This window comes from Anser brachyrhynchus (genome assembly GCF_964034855.1).
Source record: "Anser brachyrhynchus genome assembly, chromosome: 1".
Taxonomy (NCBI): domain Eukaryota; kingdom Metazoa; phylum Chordata; class Aves; order Anseriformes; family Anatidae; genus Anser; species Anser brachyrhynchus.
Genome location: NC_137694.1, coordinates 125,657,088 through 125,676,828, shown reverse-complemented (window position 1 = coordinate 125,676,828; position 19,741 = coordinate 125,657,088). Strand labels below are relative to the sequence as shown.

The following is a 19,741-nucleotide window of genomic DNA, read 5'->3' as shown; positions in this document are numbered from 1 at the left end:
AGGGAGCCAAAGGCCCAATATGCAGACCAGACCTGCTACACAGGGAGGTCTGCTGCCTTCTGGGGGCCTGGGTTAAAGATGTAAGGAGGAAACGTCCTTTGCTAGTATGGCCCTCGGATTATTATCGTCTTTTGCTGTTTCAGGTAGGCAGTGATGAAATAGGAAGAGCTCCTCTAAGGACTATGAAGAAGGACTTCAGAGCCTTGGGGAGACTGGTCAAGGGTTCAGGAGCACAAGTCATGTTCTCCTCTATCCCTCCAGTTACAGGAAATAATGAGGGACTGGACATGATGAACCAGCGGATTAATAATTGGCTCTGAGCCTGGTGTCACCGGCAGGGGGTTGGGTTTTTTGACCTTCGGTTGATTTACATGAGACCAAGCCTGCTGACAACAGACAGGAATAGCTTTTTCCATCAGCAGAAAAGGGTTTTAGGATGGGAGTTGGCAGGGTTCATTGAGAGAGCTTTAAATTAGTGCAGGAGTCCTAGAGTTTGCTAACAGCCAGTGAAAGAGCAAATGTGTTACTGCCTGCATGTATCTCTATACAAATATTAGTATCAAAATTAGATATCAAACTGCTGTTTTCAAACTGTATTCTCTTACTCCTTCATCTTTAATAAAGCCATAATCACGAATGTAGTAAGCTTGCACTTAGTTCTCAAATACCTTGAAATGTAAAGCTTGAAGAAGGATTCTTCAAGAATCATTGTTTAAGTGGTTCTTCCCATAAAGCGCTCTTTTACACCCTCACTATTTTTTATTTCTAACCTGTTCTCTTCTGAAGTAAAAATATTTTAAGATACTGCTTTCAGAAATATCTTGGGTACAGAGTAATCTGACTGCCAATGAAAGTGCAAAAAATTTACAGTCTCTTTTGAAATCAAAGCTTGTACCATGTGGTTTATTTTGAAAATGTTACCAGTTGTTGTACAGTGCTGTGATCAGCAGAGGTCAATATCAAGACCACATTGGTTTAATTTGGTCTTTGTTTATAATATTAATGAACCATTGATCACAGCCCTTTCTTTCATTACATGACTCTCTTTGCATAAAATACTGTCCTGAGTACAGATAATACAGACTATGCCATCTAGGTTGACTAGTCAGAGGAAGCTTTGGCCCCCATTCCATCCTTTAATACATTGAAATGTGGGTTGTTAGTCCTATCAACCATTGAAAAACAAAGCTGGAACACCATCATGACTAGATTAACTCTTACACCCTCTGAGTTATATGGGGAATTAAAAAAATGTGTACTCCCCATTTTCACCTGCTGCTTATACTGCTTCTTCCCCGAGAACATGAGTAATAGAAATGGAAGCCTTTGTTCCTGTCTTAGAGGTGAAGGCTGAGCTATACAACCTGTGATCCATCCCTCTCCCATCCTAATAACATTCACTTCACATTTGCTGCAGTGAATATGTTTGTTTGATCTTGCTCATGAAATTTCAGCTCATATAAAAGGAACTTACAGGAGTCTCTGCTGGTTCCTCTGGTGGGCTATTAATGTTCCCGTTTCACTATTCCTAAGAAGATGACCAGATTTGTTTTTAATTAATTGCTTGTTTCATTGTGAATCTTGTCCTCAGTCTCTGGAATAAATAAATGTGGGGAAAAAAAAAAAAAGAGTATTATTTATTTATTTATTATGTTAGGGAAAAATGATTAAAAGAAATAATTTGATTTTTCAGGTTTAGTGAAAAGATCACACTTTTTCATAGGATAAATTGATCAGTAATGATCCAGGAGATCTATTAGGAGGATTTAACAGGGACCCAATGAATTTTCAATGTGCAACCAAAATTAGAACTCAGGCTCTTGGTTTAAATATAGTGCATGCATGTGTTTGCTTTAAGGTGATTTCAATTTATTTTATTTTATTTATTTTTATTTTTTAGCAGTGATATATCATGTTGGTGGGTTAAGCTGCTCACAAAAAAAAAAAAAAAAAATTCTACAGTGACAGTATTTTGTATAATTAGTTGCTGCAATGTTTTTTCAGTATGAGTATAAAACCAGTATTTTTCTTTTTTGAACTCTAGGGAGCAGCTGTGGAAAGACAGAAGATGAAAGCTCCCATTCCAAATTTGATTCTCTTGTATGCTACTCTAACTCAGAGCTTGAAGGTTGTGACCAAAAGAGGATCAGGTAAGTAAATCTTTATCTCTGTGGTTATGATATATGTTTTGGGAAAAAAAAAAATCCTTAAAATTTACAAATATACACTAAGATGTTGTTATGATGGTTTGAAATATAGTTAAAAGGATTTCAAATTCTGCGTCAAAAAAAGTTGGTAGCTTCTACATATTTTTAGACTATATTGTGTGGTGTGAACTTGATGGAAAAAGGAAAATGTTAAATACTTCAGATATGTAATGCAAAAACAATATAAATGCTCATCTGTTAAAGGAGAATGTCTTTTTCCCCATTTTATCCCCAGGAATTAAAAGACTTTTAGCTTACTTAAAAGACCTTGTTGCAGCCAGGGTCTTTAACATAAGCTAATGGATTTATCTGTTTGACTATATATTTTATGGTGAAGAATCTCTTGGTTATGCAGTTCATGCAGTTTTCATTTAGGCTACTGATTTTTGTAATACAAAAAATATATCACATATTTTTTTCATGGTTTTAATAACCATGGAAAGTGAGCAGGAAAATAGATTTTTAAAAGGACTACCTGATATGTGGTTGAAGAGCAAATGATTGATAGTTGATGCAGCAAACATAGGTGTTTTTTTCAGAAACCTAGCAGAGGTGGTATGTTTGCCCATCATCTTTCATAATGTTATTGTAGATTACTTATCTTCATATATAAATAAAGGGAACTTCATTACTAAGACAATTGTGTGTTTTTCAGTTCATTCTTTGTCATCCTGAAATTCTATTTTTTCCCGTTTTTCACTTTTAATCGAATAATGAAAAATGTATAGGATAACATTTCTGCAAATTCCTATTTTGCTCTATGGGACTAAGGAAAACTAAATCCTTAAGGAATGTATTGATCCGATGTTGAGAGAATTAATTAATTAGGTTTGTTGTTACTAGTTATTTTCCTTTTGGCATTGGAGTGCTTTAGGTGTCTTTTGTTGTACTGTTTTAGAACTCTGGTCCGTCCTGATTTCATTTTTTTCCCCCCTTTAATCTGTTTCCAGAGTTGTCTGCTAGTAATACTAGTAATTGTAATACTAGTAATTCCTCTTAAGTGATGCTTAGGGAGGGCACAGATCTTTCTATATTTTGGGCAATGGTTTAAATAATATCTTGTATTTTGAATGGATTATACTTGTAACAAAATTATGAAACAGGTTCTCTCTTCAATAGTTTAGTGACTAGAAATGTAGACTGAAGGAAGGAAAATAAGGAGTACCACTCTAATCGTAAATTATTCCTCAACCAAAACTTGAGATTAAAATATATTTAAGCTCAAGAAGACTGGCTATTAGTATGTGAAGAAAACTGGCTATTACTTAGTATGTGAACAGCCAAGGACTTGGTGATGGTTGATGTGTTTGCAATATGATGTCTGCCTAGACTGATACCATAGATATCACTTGAATTTGTTTGCATGAGGTTTTTCCATTTGATTACAGTTCAGTACTTGTGAACTTTAGGTTGAGGCCTCTTAATTTTACTAACTAATTTAGTATAAATATTTTCAATCCTCTTAAAGTACTTTTTACAATGACATCCATTTTTAAGGAGCCAAAAAAACTAGCCAGCTTTCTATTTGAATGGTATAATAATACAAACCCAGGTTGTTTTTGCATTCTATGTCATCAGTTTTGTCTGTATTCTCTTTCTGAGATTAACCAAGTAAAGGAAAAGTGGTAAATATTCATTTTAATTTCTGTTTGGAAAAGTAATGTAATTGATGTCCAGCCAAAGAAAAGAAGACACAATGCTTTTTCAGAGGTTCTGAATATGTTCTCATTCTGATGTTGTAAAAAAAAAAAAAAAAAAAAAAAAAGGCAATAATGGAAATCTTTGGATCTTATCTTACTATGACATGGTTCTTGATGTTTTTGCATGAGATCTGCTAATAACGGACATAGTTTCATTCAACTGTATTGCCAGGAAGACTGTTTTTTCATAGTGTGCGCGCAAAGGAAAAATCTGACTTTTAGACCCTTCTGCCTTTGGTCATGTTGTTTAGTGACTTTAGACATGAAGAAATACTATAGAAGTAGGTGGAAGGTAATACATGCATGATGCTGCAGGGTTTTATTATTTTATTTAATTTTAATTTAATTTATTTTTTTCTCTGGCTATTTGGAAGTACTATTTTTCAATCCTGTTCTTTCTTGCAAAGATAACCTTATTTGCTTTCATAGAAGTTTTGCTGAGATAACATTAATTTATCTGTAGTGTGAAAACAAAAATGGTTTCCTAAAGCTAATGCAAGTAATCAGCTCTAAATAGGGAATAAAATCAAATCGGAAAATCAAACTTCAGTTTTACATGGGCATGTTAATCAGAGGATGCAGAGAGCAAGGATGTGGTTTATATCTGTTTAGTTGTATGTATTGCATTCTGCCTCATGGATCAGAAGTTCAGCTGCTTACTGTAAGTTCATTAGTTTGTCTCTTGGAATCTCTTCTTGTTATAGATGGATGAAGTGTGATTTTATTTAAAAGTTGAATGCCATTATACTTCTATTTCTTACATAAAAATTGAATATAAGAGCAAAATAGAAAACTAATGCTTTAATATAGGAAGGTGTTTTTTTTTTTGTATGAAAACAAGGAAACAACTGAACCTCTTATTTGGAATTCAGTGTGGCTCAGTTTTGGAATTGTAATGAATTAAGAGTAACGCTAAATTGAAGCATGATGTAAATACTTTAAATTGGAAAAGTAAAGGCTTTAAAATAAAATCTTTTGCATGCCTTTTTGGAATAATAAATTATTTCATAATAACTGAATACTTGCACTTAATGGCTGCCACCACCCTCTCCTTTGGCTCTTATTTTTCCATCTCAGTTAATAATAAATCTCTCTGTTCACAATATGAAATCTTACTTATCTGAGTGAAATCTTCTCAAATGTTATAATTTTAAATTAAATATATAAAATTTAGGTATTCTGACTTACGACCATTGTAAATAAAGAGCTAAAAAAAATAAAAAATAAATTAGTGGTGCTATATGAGGCCTCAGTTCTACCTGTGAGTTCACTTTGTCCCTGAAAAATCAGCATTAAATGAATAGCAAAGTGAAGATGGTGGCATATTTTCATACTTATGAGGTGATATAAATATGGAGTAGTAGTATCAACTTTTAGAGAAGTTTTTCTTTTTTTTTTTTTTTTTTTTTACTACCTTCTCTGTTATCAACAAAAGGAAAAAGAATGTTTTAAGAATGAAGACGTTTTTGCATTAGTATGCTGAATCGTTGTCCTAGCTGCGGCTTGTTCCTTCCAGTTCATTTTTGTTGTGCATATTTTCAAATACCAAATCTGGAAACACAAACCTAGTACGTTTAATATACATATATATATATATTTCAATTACATTTATATTAAAAAGAATTCTGTCCTTGAAAATAGTATTTTCTGCACTATCAGTTGGATTTTCCTGCTAGAGTACTTCAGCTGTCTGCTTCTGTAAGGATTTTATCAGCTGTGCTAAAAAGATAGTGATTAATTAAAGTAGGAGTTACCCCATCTGGTAGAAATGAATTTCCAGCCATTTCTCTGAACTGTCAAGAATGTGAAAACCTACCTTCAGAAAGTTGGTGAGGATGTCAAAAATGTGGAAATATTTGCCGGTTCAAATTCTGCTTTTACTTTTTGAAATGAATAACAATTGTGACCATCTATTGTCTTTCAGGATTTGTTATACCACATAGTTAGTTTTACATGTAGTTAATTAGGATCAATATGATATTCTTGTCTGTGCTTCTGTTGATTGAAAAGCAGGTTTAAAATTCAGTGTAAGAGAAAACTTAGGTTGTGCTGCATTGGATTAAATGTTTGAATAGGAGAGTTGTCATTATGCTAAGCACTTAAATGACATTACTTAAAGGCAGTCCTTGAATTCTTCATAAACAGGAGAACGGTTACAAACTTGTACAACTGTGTGGTATTCATCAGTTAAATATGATAATACAGGGTGTATAGGGAAAATTATTAATCAAATACTTATTTTATTAGCAGGAAGACAATTTAAATTAGCTTTCTCACAGCTGTGTGACATACCTGTATAACACTTTATCTTTTATGTTTGATTCCATTTCTATCTGAAAGAACATCCATCAGTTTTTTTTGTTTTTAATTTTTAAAATTATTTCTGTCATGTAATGAACAGTTTCAAATGACTCTTTAATATAAAATGGGTTTATTTCATGTTTTGAGTACCTAATAATTTTGATAACTAATCTAACCTAATCTAATTTTAACCTAATAACTAATAATTTTGAGCAACTAATAAAAATGGCTGTGTGAACAGTTCCAGTAATAATTTCATTAATATAGAAAAATGAAGCAAAAAAAAAAAAAAAAAGGAAACATATTCCTATATCCAAGTATGCAAATAAATTAGGCTTAGGCACACCTAATTTTTTCCTGTCAATCTTATTTGAATGCACAACTCCTACAAGTTTTAACGCCTTCTCAATCAAAAGTGAAAAGAGCCTTTGCCTTAAGATTTGCCGTTCCAAAAACTGACTTCAGAGTGGATATAATGTTTGTTAACTAGCTATTTTCGGTATTCAGTGAAGTCTCCATGAAGGAAGCCTCTCTAGAGGCTTCTGAGCTTTCAAAAGTAGCTGCAAAGATGAACTTTCATTTTGAACATATTGGATGTCAAATGTGATCTGCTGAAGGGGAAACTGACTCTTGCATTACTGGGCTTTTTGAAATATCTCAAAGAATCTTGTTTCATGAAACAAGTTCTCTGTTTGCTCACCGTGTCCTGTTGATGGAAAGGTAGAATAAATACTTAAAGCCTACATATTTTGATTTGTTCATCATGCGGTTTTACAGGGATTGGCTTTAATTTAAAAAATGTAGGAAAAAAATGCCTGTTTTTTCAGCATGATGCTGAACTTTATATAAACTTACGATAAGCCTAACAACAAAAAGATTTGCACTTTTTATGTAGTTCACTGAATATTTGTTGCTCACAGTAGCCCTTGATAGTATTATATGAACTTCTTGGTAACGCATTTCTAAATGCTTTCCTTTCTGTAATTTTTCTTTAAATTATCCTGTATTAGACTGAATTAAGTAGTAGATTTTTTTATCCACACGGTTTTATATCTTCAGTAACTTATGTTTCTTAATGTCTGTTCTTTTCAGGCCGAGTGGTATTTGATAGCTTGCTTGTGATGAAGAGAGGTTTTTGCTTAGGAATTATTTAATATTAATGAAACAGGAAGTAGGTTAAGAAAGAGACTCTCTTACTGATCCATACAGCTTTTTCCCTATAATGTGGATATTAAAAAAATACTTGAGCACTGCAATGCCATCTGGTGGCTTTGCTTTTTTTTCAAGAGTGATGAATAGACAAAGGGTTTTTTTTAGTTGTTAAACAAAAAAAAACTGTTAAAAGGGATGGGAGGAATGGGGGAAAAAGTCTGCAAAAAATGTTATGACATCAAGAATTATAATTAGATACTGTCAGTGTAGTGGTATTTTAGGCACTTACATTGCCTAATAGTAATTTGATGTCATCTTGTATCAAAAAAGGTTAGAGTTCGTATTATTTTCTGTGGTCCTCTGTTCTTCTACAGATTTTTAGGCATGGAGTTAATGAAGGAGCTATATTCTGTGTTCAGTTTTAGTACTGCAAAAGGATATTTTCTCTTCTAGGTCAAATTTATTCTATAATAGAAGTAATTTAACTGGGAGGACAATCTGTCCAACGATTGGTTATCAGGATATGTATGGGGTCCTTCATATCATTGTTATGAAATTAAGGTCTGTACATGTATTATGTTATGCAGGAGAAGATTGAAGATTACTTCTGTTTTTAATGTCTAGTATTTCTGTGCCTTAACTACTGTGAATGAATACAGGTGGTTCTAGTTGTACTTGTGTGGGAGATCAAGATTACAAAAGGAAGATGAGCTTTGACATTGCAAACCTTCTTGGTGTTTCTGAATTGTTGTGTGTTTTGTAGGAGCCAGATACTAATATTCACTAGGTAAATGTAATTCAAGATTCTTTGGGGGTTCTAAAACTGGTGAAATTCTGACATATATATATCATATACATAATATACGTTAAAAATATCTAGTAGTTATTCTGCTAATTTTGTACTCTTTGAGAACTGTAAGTGGACATTTTTCTAAATTATGGCCCTCTGAATTTTTATGACTGGTTTCTTCCACAAGAATCAGTACATTTTAGAGCATAATATCAGATGTATCAAAGTTATCTCTGCACAGAGAAGACAGTTTTTGTTTTTCTAAAACATTTCCTTTAGCTGGACCTAGCAACTGAATTATCTCTATTCTGCAATAAAATAGAAAATAATATTAATAATAATAATAAATCTATAATCCAGGTTATCTGGCAAAAACACTGAGAAATTTTACACAATCAAGTACTGAGCCTGATCAGGAGTCTGGTATACAGTATTTAAGTATTTGTATTTTTAACGTTTTTTTTTTTTAACCACTGTCAGTGAGGCTTGGTGTCCCAACTGCATATTACTATATAATTGTCATCCTGCTCTTCTTGGTGATTTCCTAAAGTGGTGCCATTCTCTTTTTCATTCTGTCTGTGTTTTGATTGCCTAAGTATTTTCTTTTGGATTCTTGTCAAAAGGTAATTAGTTGATGAATGTCATATTGGATCTGACACGCACTGAATAGTAATCAGATGGTTCAAAACTTAAATGAATAGATATATATCTTTTTTTTTTCTTACACAATTTATAGACAGAATACTTGTATCTACAGTTCTCCAAGTACATAGAGCTTAAAGCAAATAATTTACAACAATTAAAGGCTGTGCTTCTTGTGAGCCATAGGAGTTTGTGTCGATTGATATTAATGGCCTCTAGCTGTTGTTTTCACTCTGTTACAGAATGTTAGTTTTCCATTATTAATTGATGAGGTTTGTGGTCTGTTGGGTGGTTTCATAGAACCTGAAATATTTGGAGCCTATCCACGTCTATCTCACATGTAAGATTAACTTGTGTGAATGAGTTTTTTTTCTCTAAATTTGAGGGATTAAAATTACTATTAGTGCTATGAAAACCCCTTTTCTCTATTTGGTGTCAAGAAGTAAAAGGACACCAAATTTAATTCCTAAACAAAGATCTATGTAGCTTTCTTACTGGATTTGGGGGATTGAGGAGGGCAATCTTATTGCTTGACCTGCTGAAGAAGTGAACTTTTTTTTTTTTTTTTTGTATGAGGATTGTTTCAAAATACTCATTTTGAATTGGCTTAGCAATATGCAGCCTTACTGCCTTACTTGTGGTTGTAACCAGGGGACTGAAGGGGGGAAACTCTGTGAAACATTTTTCTTTTTGAGAGAGAAGGGGCAGAAAGTTGAGGGGAAAACTTGAGCATCTTACACAGACAGCAAAAGTATCCACGTTACCATGCCACAGTTAAATATGACAAAGCTGTTGACTCCAGTTTTGGTACAATCCTTGCCTTTTCTCCTTTAATTATAAAGGAAACCAAAACCAAAAACAAACAAACAAAGAGACTGATTGTTGTTCAGAAAAAAGGCATGCCTTTCTTTTTACAAGTCAAGGGAGAAAGTAGGAGTTAAAGATTAACTTATTTAATTTTCTGAATATGCAAAATGTTACTATAGGTTTCAGACAGTGTATGGTTCTGAACCTGTTTTTGTGTTTATGCCACTGTAAATGGGAAGTGTGTATTTTCTTTAAAGGAGTGCTTACTTTCAGTACTTCTCTTTAGCTACGGAACATTTCATTGTTGCATTGACACGGTGTAATTTTCAGCATACAGCTTTCATTTCAAAACCCTGAGGAATAATCTTGTTGGAAGGAAAACTAGTTTTGTTAGTGAGCCTCAACAGATGTTTGGCCACAGGGGTGGTTCAGCTCTACTGGTCTCTATTCTATTTTTCTAAGATAAGGACACTGTTTGGTGTGTTGGATGAACAGCAGTGATACATACTGGTTACTAAAGGGCAGGCGGGGGCTGTGTTATAAAGGAACAGACCAACACAATTCTGTGCCACTAGAGATCTGGGCAATATAGAATGACTCCATCACCAGTACAGATACTTTGTGACACACTACTTTTTTTTGGAGACTCTGTGAACGCACTGTTCTGTGAGCATTTATGAACTAGATGGCTGACATTTTAAAGATAGTTATATGACCTTTTATTGTTGCTAGGATCCATACTGATACTTTACAGAGTTCTGGGAGATGATGAATAATAACCACACTATGTGGAAAGCCTGTCTGCAGTATCAAAGGGTCAATGTTTTATAGTGTGCAATACATACCAAGAAATGACTAATGATAGTAAAGGAGACACAGCAAAATCTAAAGCCAAGAGGACAGTAATAGATATTCTTACATAGTTCAGTCACTGAGTTTTAGTAGCTGTTTAGAATGACTCTGCTCCCACAGTCTCTTGTTGTCCCTAGGGAATGGTTGGCGGTAGTTTCGCTGATTGGCATCTGTTGGCAAGTAGCCTAGAAGATGTAAAAGAACAAGTGACCTTTGATCAGAAATAGCTGTTGCAGAAGATTTATTTATTTGAATTTTATGCTGTCACTTTTATGTAGAATAATGACTGTGGAGAATAAGGAGACAAAAACCTCAAGGACAAGTAATGACCATCTGATAGATTCGTCTTTTTTGCTTAAGTGTACTCAGTTGTGAAATATTATTAAAATACAGAAATGAGTTGTGATAATAAGGTTTTCCAATTAAAATGTTCTGTTGCTACACTTAAAACAAATTAAAATTGATGAAATCTCCCAGATTAAAATACTTACTGTCTTCTTTCTTTCTGAAAGATGAAGGGAGAAAGTGCTATCAATGCAGCATGCCCAAAGATATATGGAAAGCAACTTAGCATGAAAAGAAAAGGTCGTCATCAGTACTGAAATCTTCAGCCATTCTTGCTCAGAGTAGGTTTGGCTGTTACGGTCTTTATTTCAAGTATGTAATGCACAATGTCTGTCATTACTTTAAGATTTTTTTAAGCTGTTTTTCAAAAGAAGGAGGTTGGTTTTTTTTTTTGTTTGCAACTGTAAGGACAATTATCAAACTGCTATGACAGTAAATTGCAACGTAGTTATGTTACTTGAAGGTTGAATGCTCCTATAATTTTAATGCCTTTCTCTGAATATCTAACTTATTTTGAGGAAGCTCTCAGGTGTACAGATGAAAAGTAGACAATTGTGTTGAAGCAATCTGCAAATTCATTTGAAGTAGCCCACTTCCACAAATGACTTTTTCATTCTTGGCAAAAAAAGGAATGATTTTTCCTGTCTTAAATCATTTGTAATTCTATTTGAAATATTTCCAACTGATAATTCCAGTTTTAATTACAGAGTCACTTAGGTTGGAAGAGACTTAAGATTATATAGTCCAACCCTGCTGGTTCAAGCAACGTCAGCTACAGCTTGCTCAGGATTCAGTTCAGTTGACTTCAGGATTGCTCTTTAAGGACTTTTTTTTTTTTTTTTTTTTTTAAGTCCTCTGGACCTTCAATTTGCCAGATTAGAACAGGCCTAAAACTATCTCTCAGGTAATGAGTGCGTTGCCTCATTTGTCTCCTAATCATGATGTGTTCACAATCATACTTCTGAGTTGCTATATGGAGTTGCAGCATACACCTAGAGACGGTAGTTAGGTTTCAAAATTTGACTTACCTGGAAGTAATGTTAATTAAGTTTGCTTGGCACCTGTTCAAGATTTTCCATTTCTTTCACAGTAAGATTACTTATTTTCTTTGCAATTACAAATGTATTTGAACTATATTTAAACTTAAGCTAAAAATGGAGTCCTGTTAAAGTACATGGAAAAATGAATGTACATTTTATGTTTTACCATTCTCTTGTCACCTCACTTTTAACCATAGTTAATACCCTTGGTAATGTGAGAATCATTGTAGTTTCTTATAGGAAAAAAATTCCTAATGCTGAGCATGCTACTTTCATGCACGTTTATATACTTCACTATGATCTTTTCTTTAATGATGTTTGTGGCAGTAGGTAGAATAAAGACAGTAACTTGGGATATTAAAAATTAAATATCAGGCATCAACAGCCTCCAGTAAAACCAGCAACACATTTTGGTTGTCCAGATAAGTAGGGTGCACCCTGGAAGAAAGGTGTTATTGATATTATTTTTTAAAGGTACAGGGTTGGCATGTCTGAAACCAAATTTTCTGCTGAGTGTCCTTGACTATATGACCCAAAGTGAATGCTGAAGGCAAAACAAAGACAAAGGCAAGGAACAACGTAAAATCTACCTACCTACCTACCTATCCAGCAATCTACCTGTGTGAATCTATCTAAATATATTTCTGTGCTGTGAGGGAAGGCTCTATTTTTTTCCTACTCAACAGAGATGCTATTAAGCATAAGTGATATTCTAGGTGGGGCACAACAAAGAAGCAATGAAAATATAGAGAGATACCCTGAACCCTTTCTGGTCAAACAGGCTAAGCCAAGTATGACAAGGAGTCCAACTACGTTTTCTAGCAATGAATTTTGGAAGGGGCTTTCTGGAGGCCAGTGAATTCCCTGCTGTCATTCCCCTGAATGCATCAGGCCGTTTTCTGCACAAAATTGCATTTTTGTACTGTAGATTTCTTTTTGCCATCGGCAATATTTTAAATATACTTTATGTGTGTATATATATATATTTGCATATATAATAATTGGAGAAATAAAATCAAATGCTAAGCTTAATTCTTCTAGGAAACTGAATAAGGGTCAGTAACAATATTTTAGTTGAGTAATTAACATTAAAAGAAATTATTCAGGAGAATAATAAGTTGGTATTATTTGTTTTACAAATAAGACGCATGCATCCATTTTATAGTTTATTACTTGCTGTGGAGTTTTAGCAAAATGGGACTGTTAAGGGATGAAGTAAGAAGCTTACACCAAAGACATAAAGTCTGGGAAGAAATGATGAAAAACCATTTTTGTGAGAAAATGTTTTTCTTCTTGGGAAAAGTAGCTGTCTTGTCAAGGAGAAGAAGAATAAACTGTGAAATGCTTGAGCCAACTTAACTCATTCAAACACAGAACATGTAACTTATTTAAATTTAGTTCCTAGATACGTTTTCAGTGAGATTTTTTTCCCTAGTGTCGTTTAACGCTTTTATCTACTGTCTTTCCTGCTGAGTATCTCAAGTTGGTATAAATACTTTTCACCAGCCCTTATATAGGACCTGAATGCATGCTTATTCATGGATCAAACTCTGAACATAACAAATACTTCTGAGAACCCATGAAGGAGGAAAAAAAAAATCCTCTTCTGCCTAAACTAATGTGGAAACACATAAGACTCCCTAAAGTCTAGGGAGTCTTAACAGACGAGTTCTTAGCACTTGAATCAACATGCTGCTTAGATGTACTTGACTCTTTGTTGTGGTTTAACCCCATCAGGCAGCAAAGTACCACACAGCCGCACACCCACTTTCCCTGGGTGGAAAGGTAGAAGTATGAGAACTCTTGGAGTGAGATACAGACAGCTTACTAGGGAAAGCAAATCCACGCACGCAAGCAAAGCAAAGCAAGGAATTAATTCACTGCTTCCTATCCACAGGCAGGTGCTCAGCCACTCCCAGGAAAGCAGGGCTCATCACACATAGTTTCTTGGGAAGACAAATGTCATCACTATGAACATCCCTCCCTTCCTCCTTCTTTGACACAGCTTTTATTGCTGAGCATGACACCACATGATATGGACTATCCCTTTGGTCAGTCTGAATCAGCTGTTCTGGGTGTGTCTCCCCCAGCTTCTTGTGCACCTCCAGAGCACACCCAGCCTCCTCGCTGGCAGGGCAGCACGAGGAGCTGAAAAGTCCTTGGCTCTGTGCGAGTGCTGCTCTGCAACAGTTAAATCATGGGTGTGTTATCACCACTGTTTTCATCAAAAAACAAAAAACAAAAAAAAAAACAAAAAAAACCACAACAGCATTATATGAGCCTCTATGAAGAAAAGTAACTCTACCTGAGCCAAAACAAAGACACTTTTATATGTGTTAGATTACTCACCAGAAACAGTATTTGGTAAGGTCAAAATAGAAGTTTGAAGAATAGCAATACTAATAGCCCATTAGTACATCGCTGTATTAGGCCTTAAAATGTAACCTCACACAGGTTCGTTAGAGACTGAAAAACAATTCTTCTTACAAAACCAGGAAATTCAAGATTAGAGCTCATAAGAATAATTGTAACAAAAATAGATAGTTTTTCTTTTGATTATTGGGAATGGTAGAGTAGGATGGCTTATTTTCTACGGTAGACATTTTTCTCTATATATTCGATTATATGTATTCTATAATATATGATTAATATTCAAGTGTTTTTTATTAGTAAGATATAGTCTGAGAGAAGGATAATAGATATTTCTTTTTCTCAATTTTTTAAAGAAATACTTCAAGGTATTGACAACTACGATCAACAGTGGGGGGCCAATGTCTCACATAATTTTCTGCATACTTACATACTGCCTACTGTAGGCACTTCAGCAGCTGTCCTCTAAATACTGCTGTTGGGAATTTTCTGAATCCTGTCGAGCAGAAGTGTATTTTTATTTAAAATGAAAATCAAGGGAGTCTAGTTTTCTGATACAGAGAGTTGCAAGTATTAGTAATTTATAAGAACTCCTGAAAGTGAAATACTGCTATAGATTGTGCAATAGTTTTAAGATTATCTAATTCTCCCATTGTTTGTTTGTATCAAAGCTGATCTGTTAACTTTCAAAAAATTTGCAATCCATTTCTTTTTCTACTACTAGTAATTACTAAAAGTAATTACTTTAATTTATGCTGTACTAGGTTGATTTTTATTAATAGTTTCATTGAAAATTGCTGTTTATTTTATTTGTTTGATCTTAATTTCTAGGCCAAATTTATTATTAAGTCTGTAAATCTTGTCTCCCTCTTACTGTAATAGCCGGGCATCAAGTTCTATCACACTCTAGAGAACCAAATAATATGTTATGCGTGCTTTCTTCACAGTCCTTCCTTGCTGAGGTGAATTCTCAGTGATAAGTCACAGGTGGTAGCAATTTCTGTTTATACTGACTTCAGTCAAATCAAAGGAGAACTTTGCTTTTTTCCTGCTCTTGAAGTCCTGTTTCTTTCTTTCTGGGCTTTACTGTACATTTATGGAGTATTTTGGGGTTTGGATTATTTATTATAGTTTTGGTATAGATAATCTCATGCTGTATATTTAGTTAATTTTGGGGGAAATTGTAATGTCTGATTAGCAAGTGGCTTTTTGACTTACATAGCAATATGAAATTGAATCATTAAAGTTGTTTTTGTATTTGAAAAAATAATTTTTGAATTCACAAGTTAATTTGCATTTGAACAAGATAAAGATGGAGAAAATACTGAATCTATCACAGATTATTTAATTTTAGCTACTTTTTTTTGTAATTTTCTAACTTTTCTGAAGTAGCATGACAGGGTCTTGTCTAATTTTACTTTTTTTGTTTGTTTTATTAATTTTATATTTGTGATGATTAGTTCCTTTTTAAGATACATCTTCCATTCAAAATACGTAGGAAAACAGTCTTATCTTTCCTATTAAGAAATTAAGTGTACTGTGTAGCTGTTCGCCCTGAACCTGAAGTCATCAGTAGCAAAAAACCCACGTGTTTAAGTACAAAAATATAATTTAGACAAACAGCAAGTATTCTGAGAAACAGTTCAGAAAGATATAAATATATATTTTTTTTCTTTTCCAGTAATTGCTTCCTCTTTAATGTTGTTTTGATTTTGGATTGTCTTTTTGTTTTGTTTTGTTTCAGATTATCTATCAATTACACTTTCACATTTCTTTAATCATCTAGGTTTATTTATTTATTTATTTTAATGGACCCACACTCATTTAATTATTGTGAACTTTTTTTCCAGAAGTCTTATTTACAGCAGAAAATCTGATCTCTTTGTTACAGTTAGATAATTCTTTAAATATAACTTAACTTCAGTAGAATTGTTTAGTTGATTACTTAACCTGAGCAAGAGGTCCACATTCTGACCTTGAGTATTTTTGTTTTAATGTATGTCAGAAATTCTATGCAGACACATTTTCTCCTGTTCAGTGCATTTTAGTTTTCAACCTATTGAATTTGAAGGGTCCTTAAAACTTCTTTCAGTACTTGGGAAGACTGCAACTTTGATTGGATAAGAAAAAAATAGGATATAAAATATTAGTAGGTTCTTGGTTTCTGGAAAACTTTACAACTTTTAGTATTTCAGACTAAAATGAGTTATATAGCTGTATCTTTTACTGCTTATGTGTTTTAGATACATGCACATCACATTAGTTGAAACACGAGTCTTAGGACATATTTTCTTAATATGAGTCACAATGGTATTTATGAGAAAAGCAACCTGATGCATAACTAATCTGAATACTTTTAGAGGATCTTCAGAAAGAATATATTGTAATGACACTCTTTAGAATTATTCCCTAAGATGCTAATTTTAAGCAGAACATATCAAATTTTGAAATCAACAGTGCTGTGCTTTAACCCAGCAGGCAGCACAGCACCACACAGCCACTCTCTGACTCCCCCTCAGTGGAGTGGGGGTGAAAATTGTAATAGGTCAAAGTGCGAGAACTTCCCAAACACCAAACAAATTTTTCTCATTCTTCAACATGCAAAGCTTTACTTATCTTGTATATTGTATAATTTCTGCACTCTTGTTACCAGCATCTCTTGTATATTGAGAGTAAATATTTCTGCACATTGCATTCCTGAATATCCTAGTATTTCTAATAAGATATAACTACTGACTAGCTACTTTTTTTTTTTTTCCTGGTATATGATGAAAATCAATAAGACTTTGCAGTCCTATGCATTGAAATCTGGAGGGGAAAATAAAAATAAATTCCAGCATGGTTAGAAACGTTTCCTTTGGTTTTTAATATTTATTTATTTTTCTTTCTGAGGGTGATACCCAAAGGCACTAGTTTATCAGCTCAGAACCTGGTGTCACAGGTTATTAAATTGATCCAAATATACCTAAACTCAGAGCATTGAAGAAGGTTTGAGTTGCTTCAGTGAGAGGGGGAAAAAAAAAAAGACACAAAAGTCTAGCCAGAGGAGAGGAGATCACTTATATAAGTAAACACAAACAACAATAACAAAAGCACTTTAAAATAAATGACAATTGTGATAAGCAAAACAGTCCTAAAGCAGAGTGGTTCACTTTTAAAACTGAGACTTTAAACTGTTTTTTATAACTTCAGTTACTGACTTTGTCAGCCTTGTCTGAATGCAGCAAACATGGAATTATATAGAGGTGAAGGACTTCCAGAAATGAAGGGAGAAGTGATTTATTTTTTTTTTTATAATCTGGACAAACAACTTGAAACTTTCCTTGTACTGAGTTGCATGTCCCATTCAGATTGTCAGTGGCCTGGGTCTGCTTCACATACAAGCTGAGTGTATGTACTGAACCAGCTGCAACTTTATATAAAGACAGAAAGATCCAGCATTAGTCTGAAGAGATCTAATAAAAGAATTTCGATTCATCCAGCCAATTGTTCATAACAGACTAGTCAAATGTATAATAGCCTAGCCATCCATTTTTAATGTTGGCTACTCTTAGAGTTTATTTCAGATGTTGGAGGATCTGGGAAACATTTATCCTGAACAAAGAAAAGTAATTCACATATTGACTTTAATATAGTTAAGCATAGCAAATAGATTCCCATACAAAATATTTGATATGGAGAATGTTATCTTAACAATTAATTACTTCCACTAGGAATATGTAAAGAAAAAGAGAAAAAAAGAAAAAGCAAAGAACCTAAAAGTCTCAGTCTTTAGTCTACCACAATAAATTCGTAGATGGTAATTAAATGCATATTACTAGTCTTACCTTTTCAAATGTACTCTGCATACTCACTTGCTTATCCAACATCTCTGTCCAACAACACAGCTCATCTGGAAATTTTCCCTCTCCACTTTTGAGGTGTTACTGAACTTCTCAACTTGACAGTTTCTGTGAGTAGAATGTCCTTCTCTAGTTACTTTTCAAGTTTATTGCTGTTGACAATCAAACTACCCAATAATCTTTAGAATAGATTCTCAGCAGATGTAAATCTCTTCAAATTCAAGGAACCCAGTAGATTCTCAGGGCCTTTTATCCCACTGTGTTGCTTTACCTCAGAGCAAGAAAGCAAAATGACAAATCACTCCTCAATTGTAGCCATTAGGAATCATCTGTATATTTAAAAATATCTGGAACTTTTATCTGCTTTCTCACAATAATGATTTTAACATTGTATTGCCTTTATTAAGCACAGAAAGTGCAATTATTGAACTCCATTATTTTATGAAATGCCCTACGGACATCAAAATTCAGACGCTCATCTGTGTCACAGGTCCTGTGTCATTCATGTCCCAGACAAGGAGGGTTAAAATTTGCTGCTGGCCTAATTTTACTAGAACAAAATTTCAAATTGCTCCTCTACCATCTCTTCTTATCTGTGTAGCTTCAATTCTCTGGTGAGGAAATGCTCCCTGAGCCAAGTTTTCAACAGAGTGCATAAGGAATGACAGCAGATGTTGCATTGCATTAGTCTTGAGAAAATGTCTTGTTCAGTAACAGTTGAACCCTTCACTTTTAATGTCTTTCCTATTGTTTAGACATTTATAAATTTGCATTAAAAATGAAAAATAATGAAGTGGTGATGTTAGAGATAAATTAGTTTTGCCTGCAGGTCAGCTAGACTATGGATGAATGTTAACTTCTGCAATTTTCATAAGTTTAAAGACAGTTTCTAATCTTTAGGGAGAGACTAAGTTTCCCTCTGTGTTTACAAAAACAGCATGTAAAGATTGAAATTGTTGGAGCTATGGACTAAGTCCAACTTCCTAGTTTAAAAGCAAAATGTCATTTTAAATATAATGTGTCGGAAGTCAGAATTTGACTTCTGAAATCTCTTTTGGCTATAGAAGAGGATTCTGTTGTTGTTGTTGCTCTATGCATGGCTATATAGTGGTTAGTTTTACTGTGTTGTGCTGCACATCCCTATTATGCTGAGAAATTTTTCCAAAGTAATAAAATGTTTCCTGTAATGTTATTGTTCTATGTGAGATTCTATGATATAGCATCACATGTATTTATTCTGACTTTGTTCAATATAGTATATCTTTGCCTTTTTGTCTGAAATATGTTAGTAGTTCAAAAATGGGATAACCTGCTCAACTGATGGTGGAGTGTATTGGTAGGGCTGCAGCTAGGCAGACTGCATGGTATGTTTAGGAGTTTTACAAAATCATGGTATTTAATTAAGAGTAAAATTATCTAAAAACCCCAAAAATATGATTCCACTTTTAAAGATTTGTTATGATCACATGGAGGGGTTCTTTTCTTGCGTTTTACTTTCTAAAATATACCAAAATTCCAAACTGTGACCATGCAGTCTTACATTACTAAGGAATGAAGTTAAGCAAGCACCCTGCAGCTGAAAGCAGGTTCTGCAAAATACTTTGAGACAAAATTAATAATAATAGTTACATGTTACATAGTATTTTGGAGTTGGACATTCCTCAGTTCATATAGCTCTGATAGAAAATGACTC

The 19,741-nt window shown here is 33.7% G+C and overlaps 1 protein-coding gene and 1 long non-coding RNA gene across 4 annotated transcripts in view; one reads left to right on the top strand and one right to left on the bottom strand.

Annotated features, from left to right (window-relative positions):
* Positions 1–19,741, top strand: part of IL1RAPL1 (interleukin 1 receptor accessory protein like 1) — a 774,514-nt gene that overhangs the window by 83,306 nt on the left and 671,467 nt on the right. For all 3 annotated transcript variants that reach the window (XM_080576262.1, XM_080576263.1, XM_080576261.1), the window contains one exon: positions 2,045–2,150. In XM_080576262.1, coding sequence (XP_080432388.1) covers positions 2,069–2,150 — 82 coding nt within the window. In that variant the 5' untranslated portion in view covers positions 2,045–2,068. The remainder of the gene's footprint in view (positions 1–2,044; positions 2,151–19,741) is intronic.
* On the bottom strand, positions 3,948–18,080 carry LOC308187899. Its single transcript, XR_013944996.1, has 2 exons — positions 14,637–18,080; positions 3,948–10,636 (listed from the first exon to the last, which is right to left on the bottom strand). It is a non-coding gene; the product is annotated as an uncharacterized lncRNA (long non-coding RNA).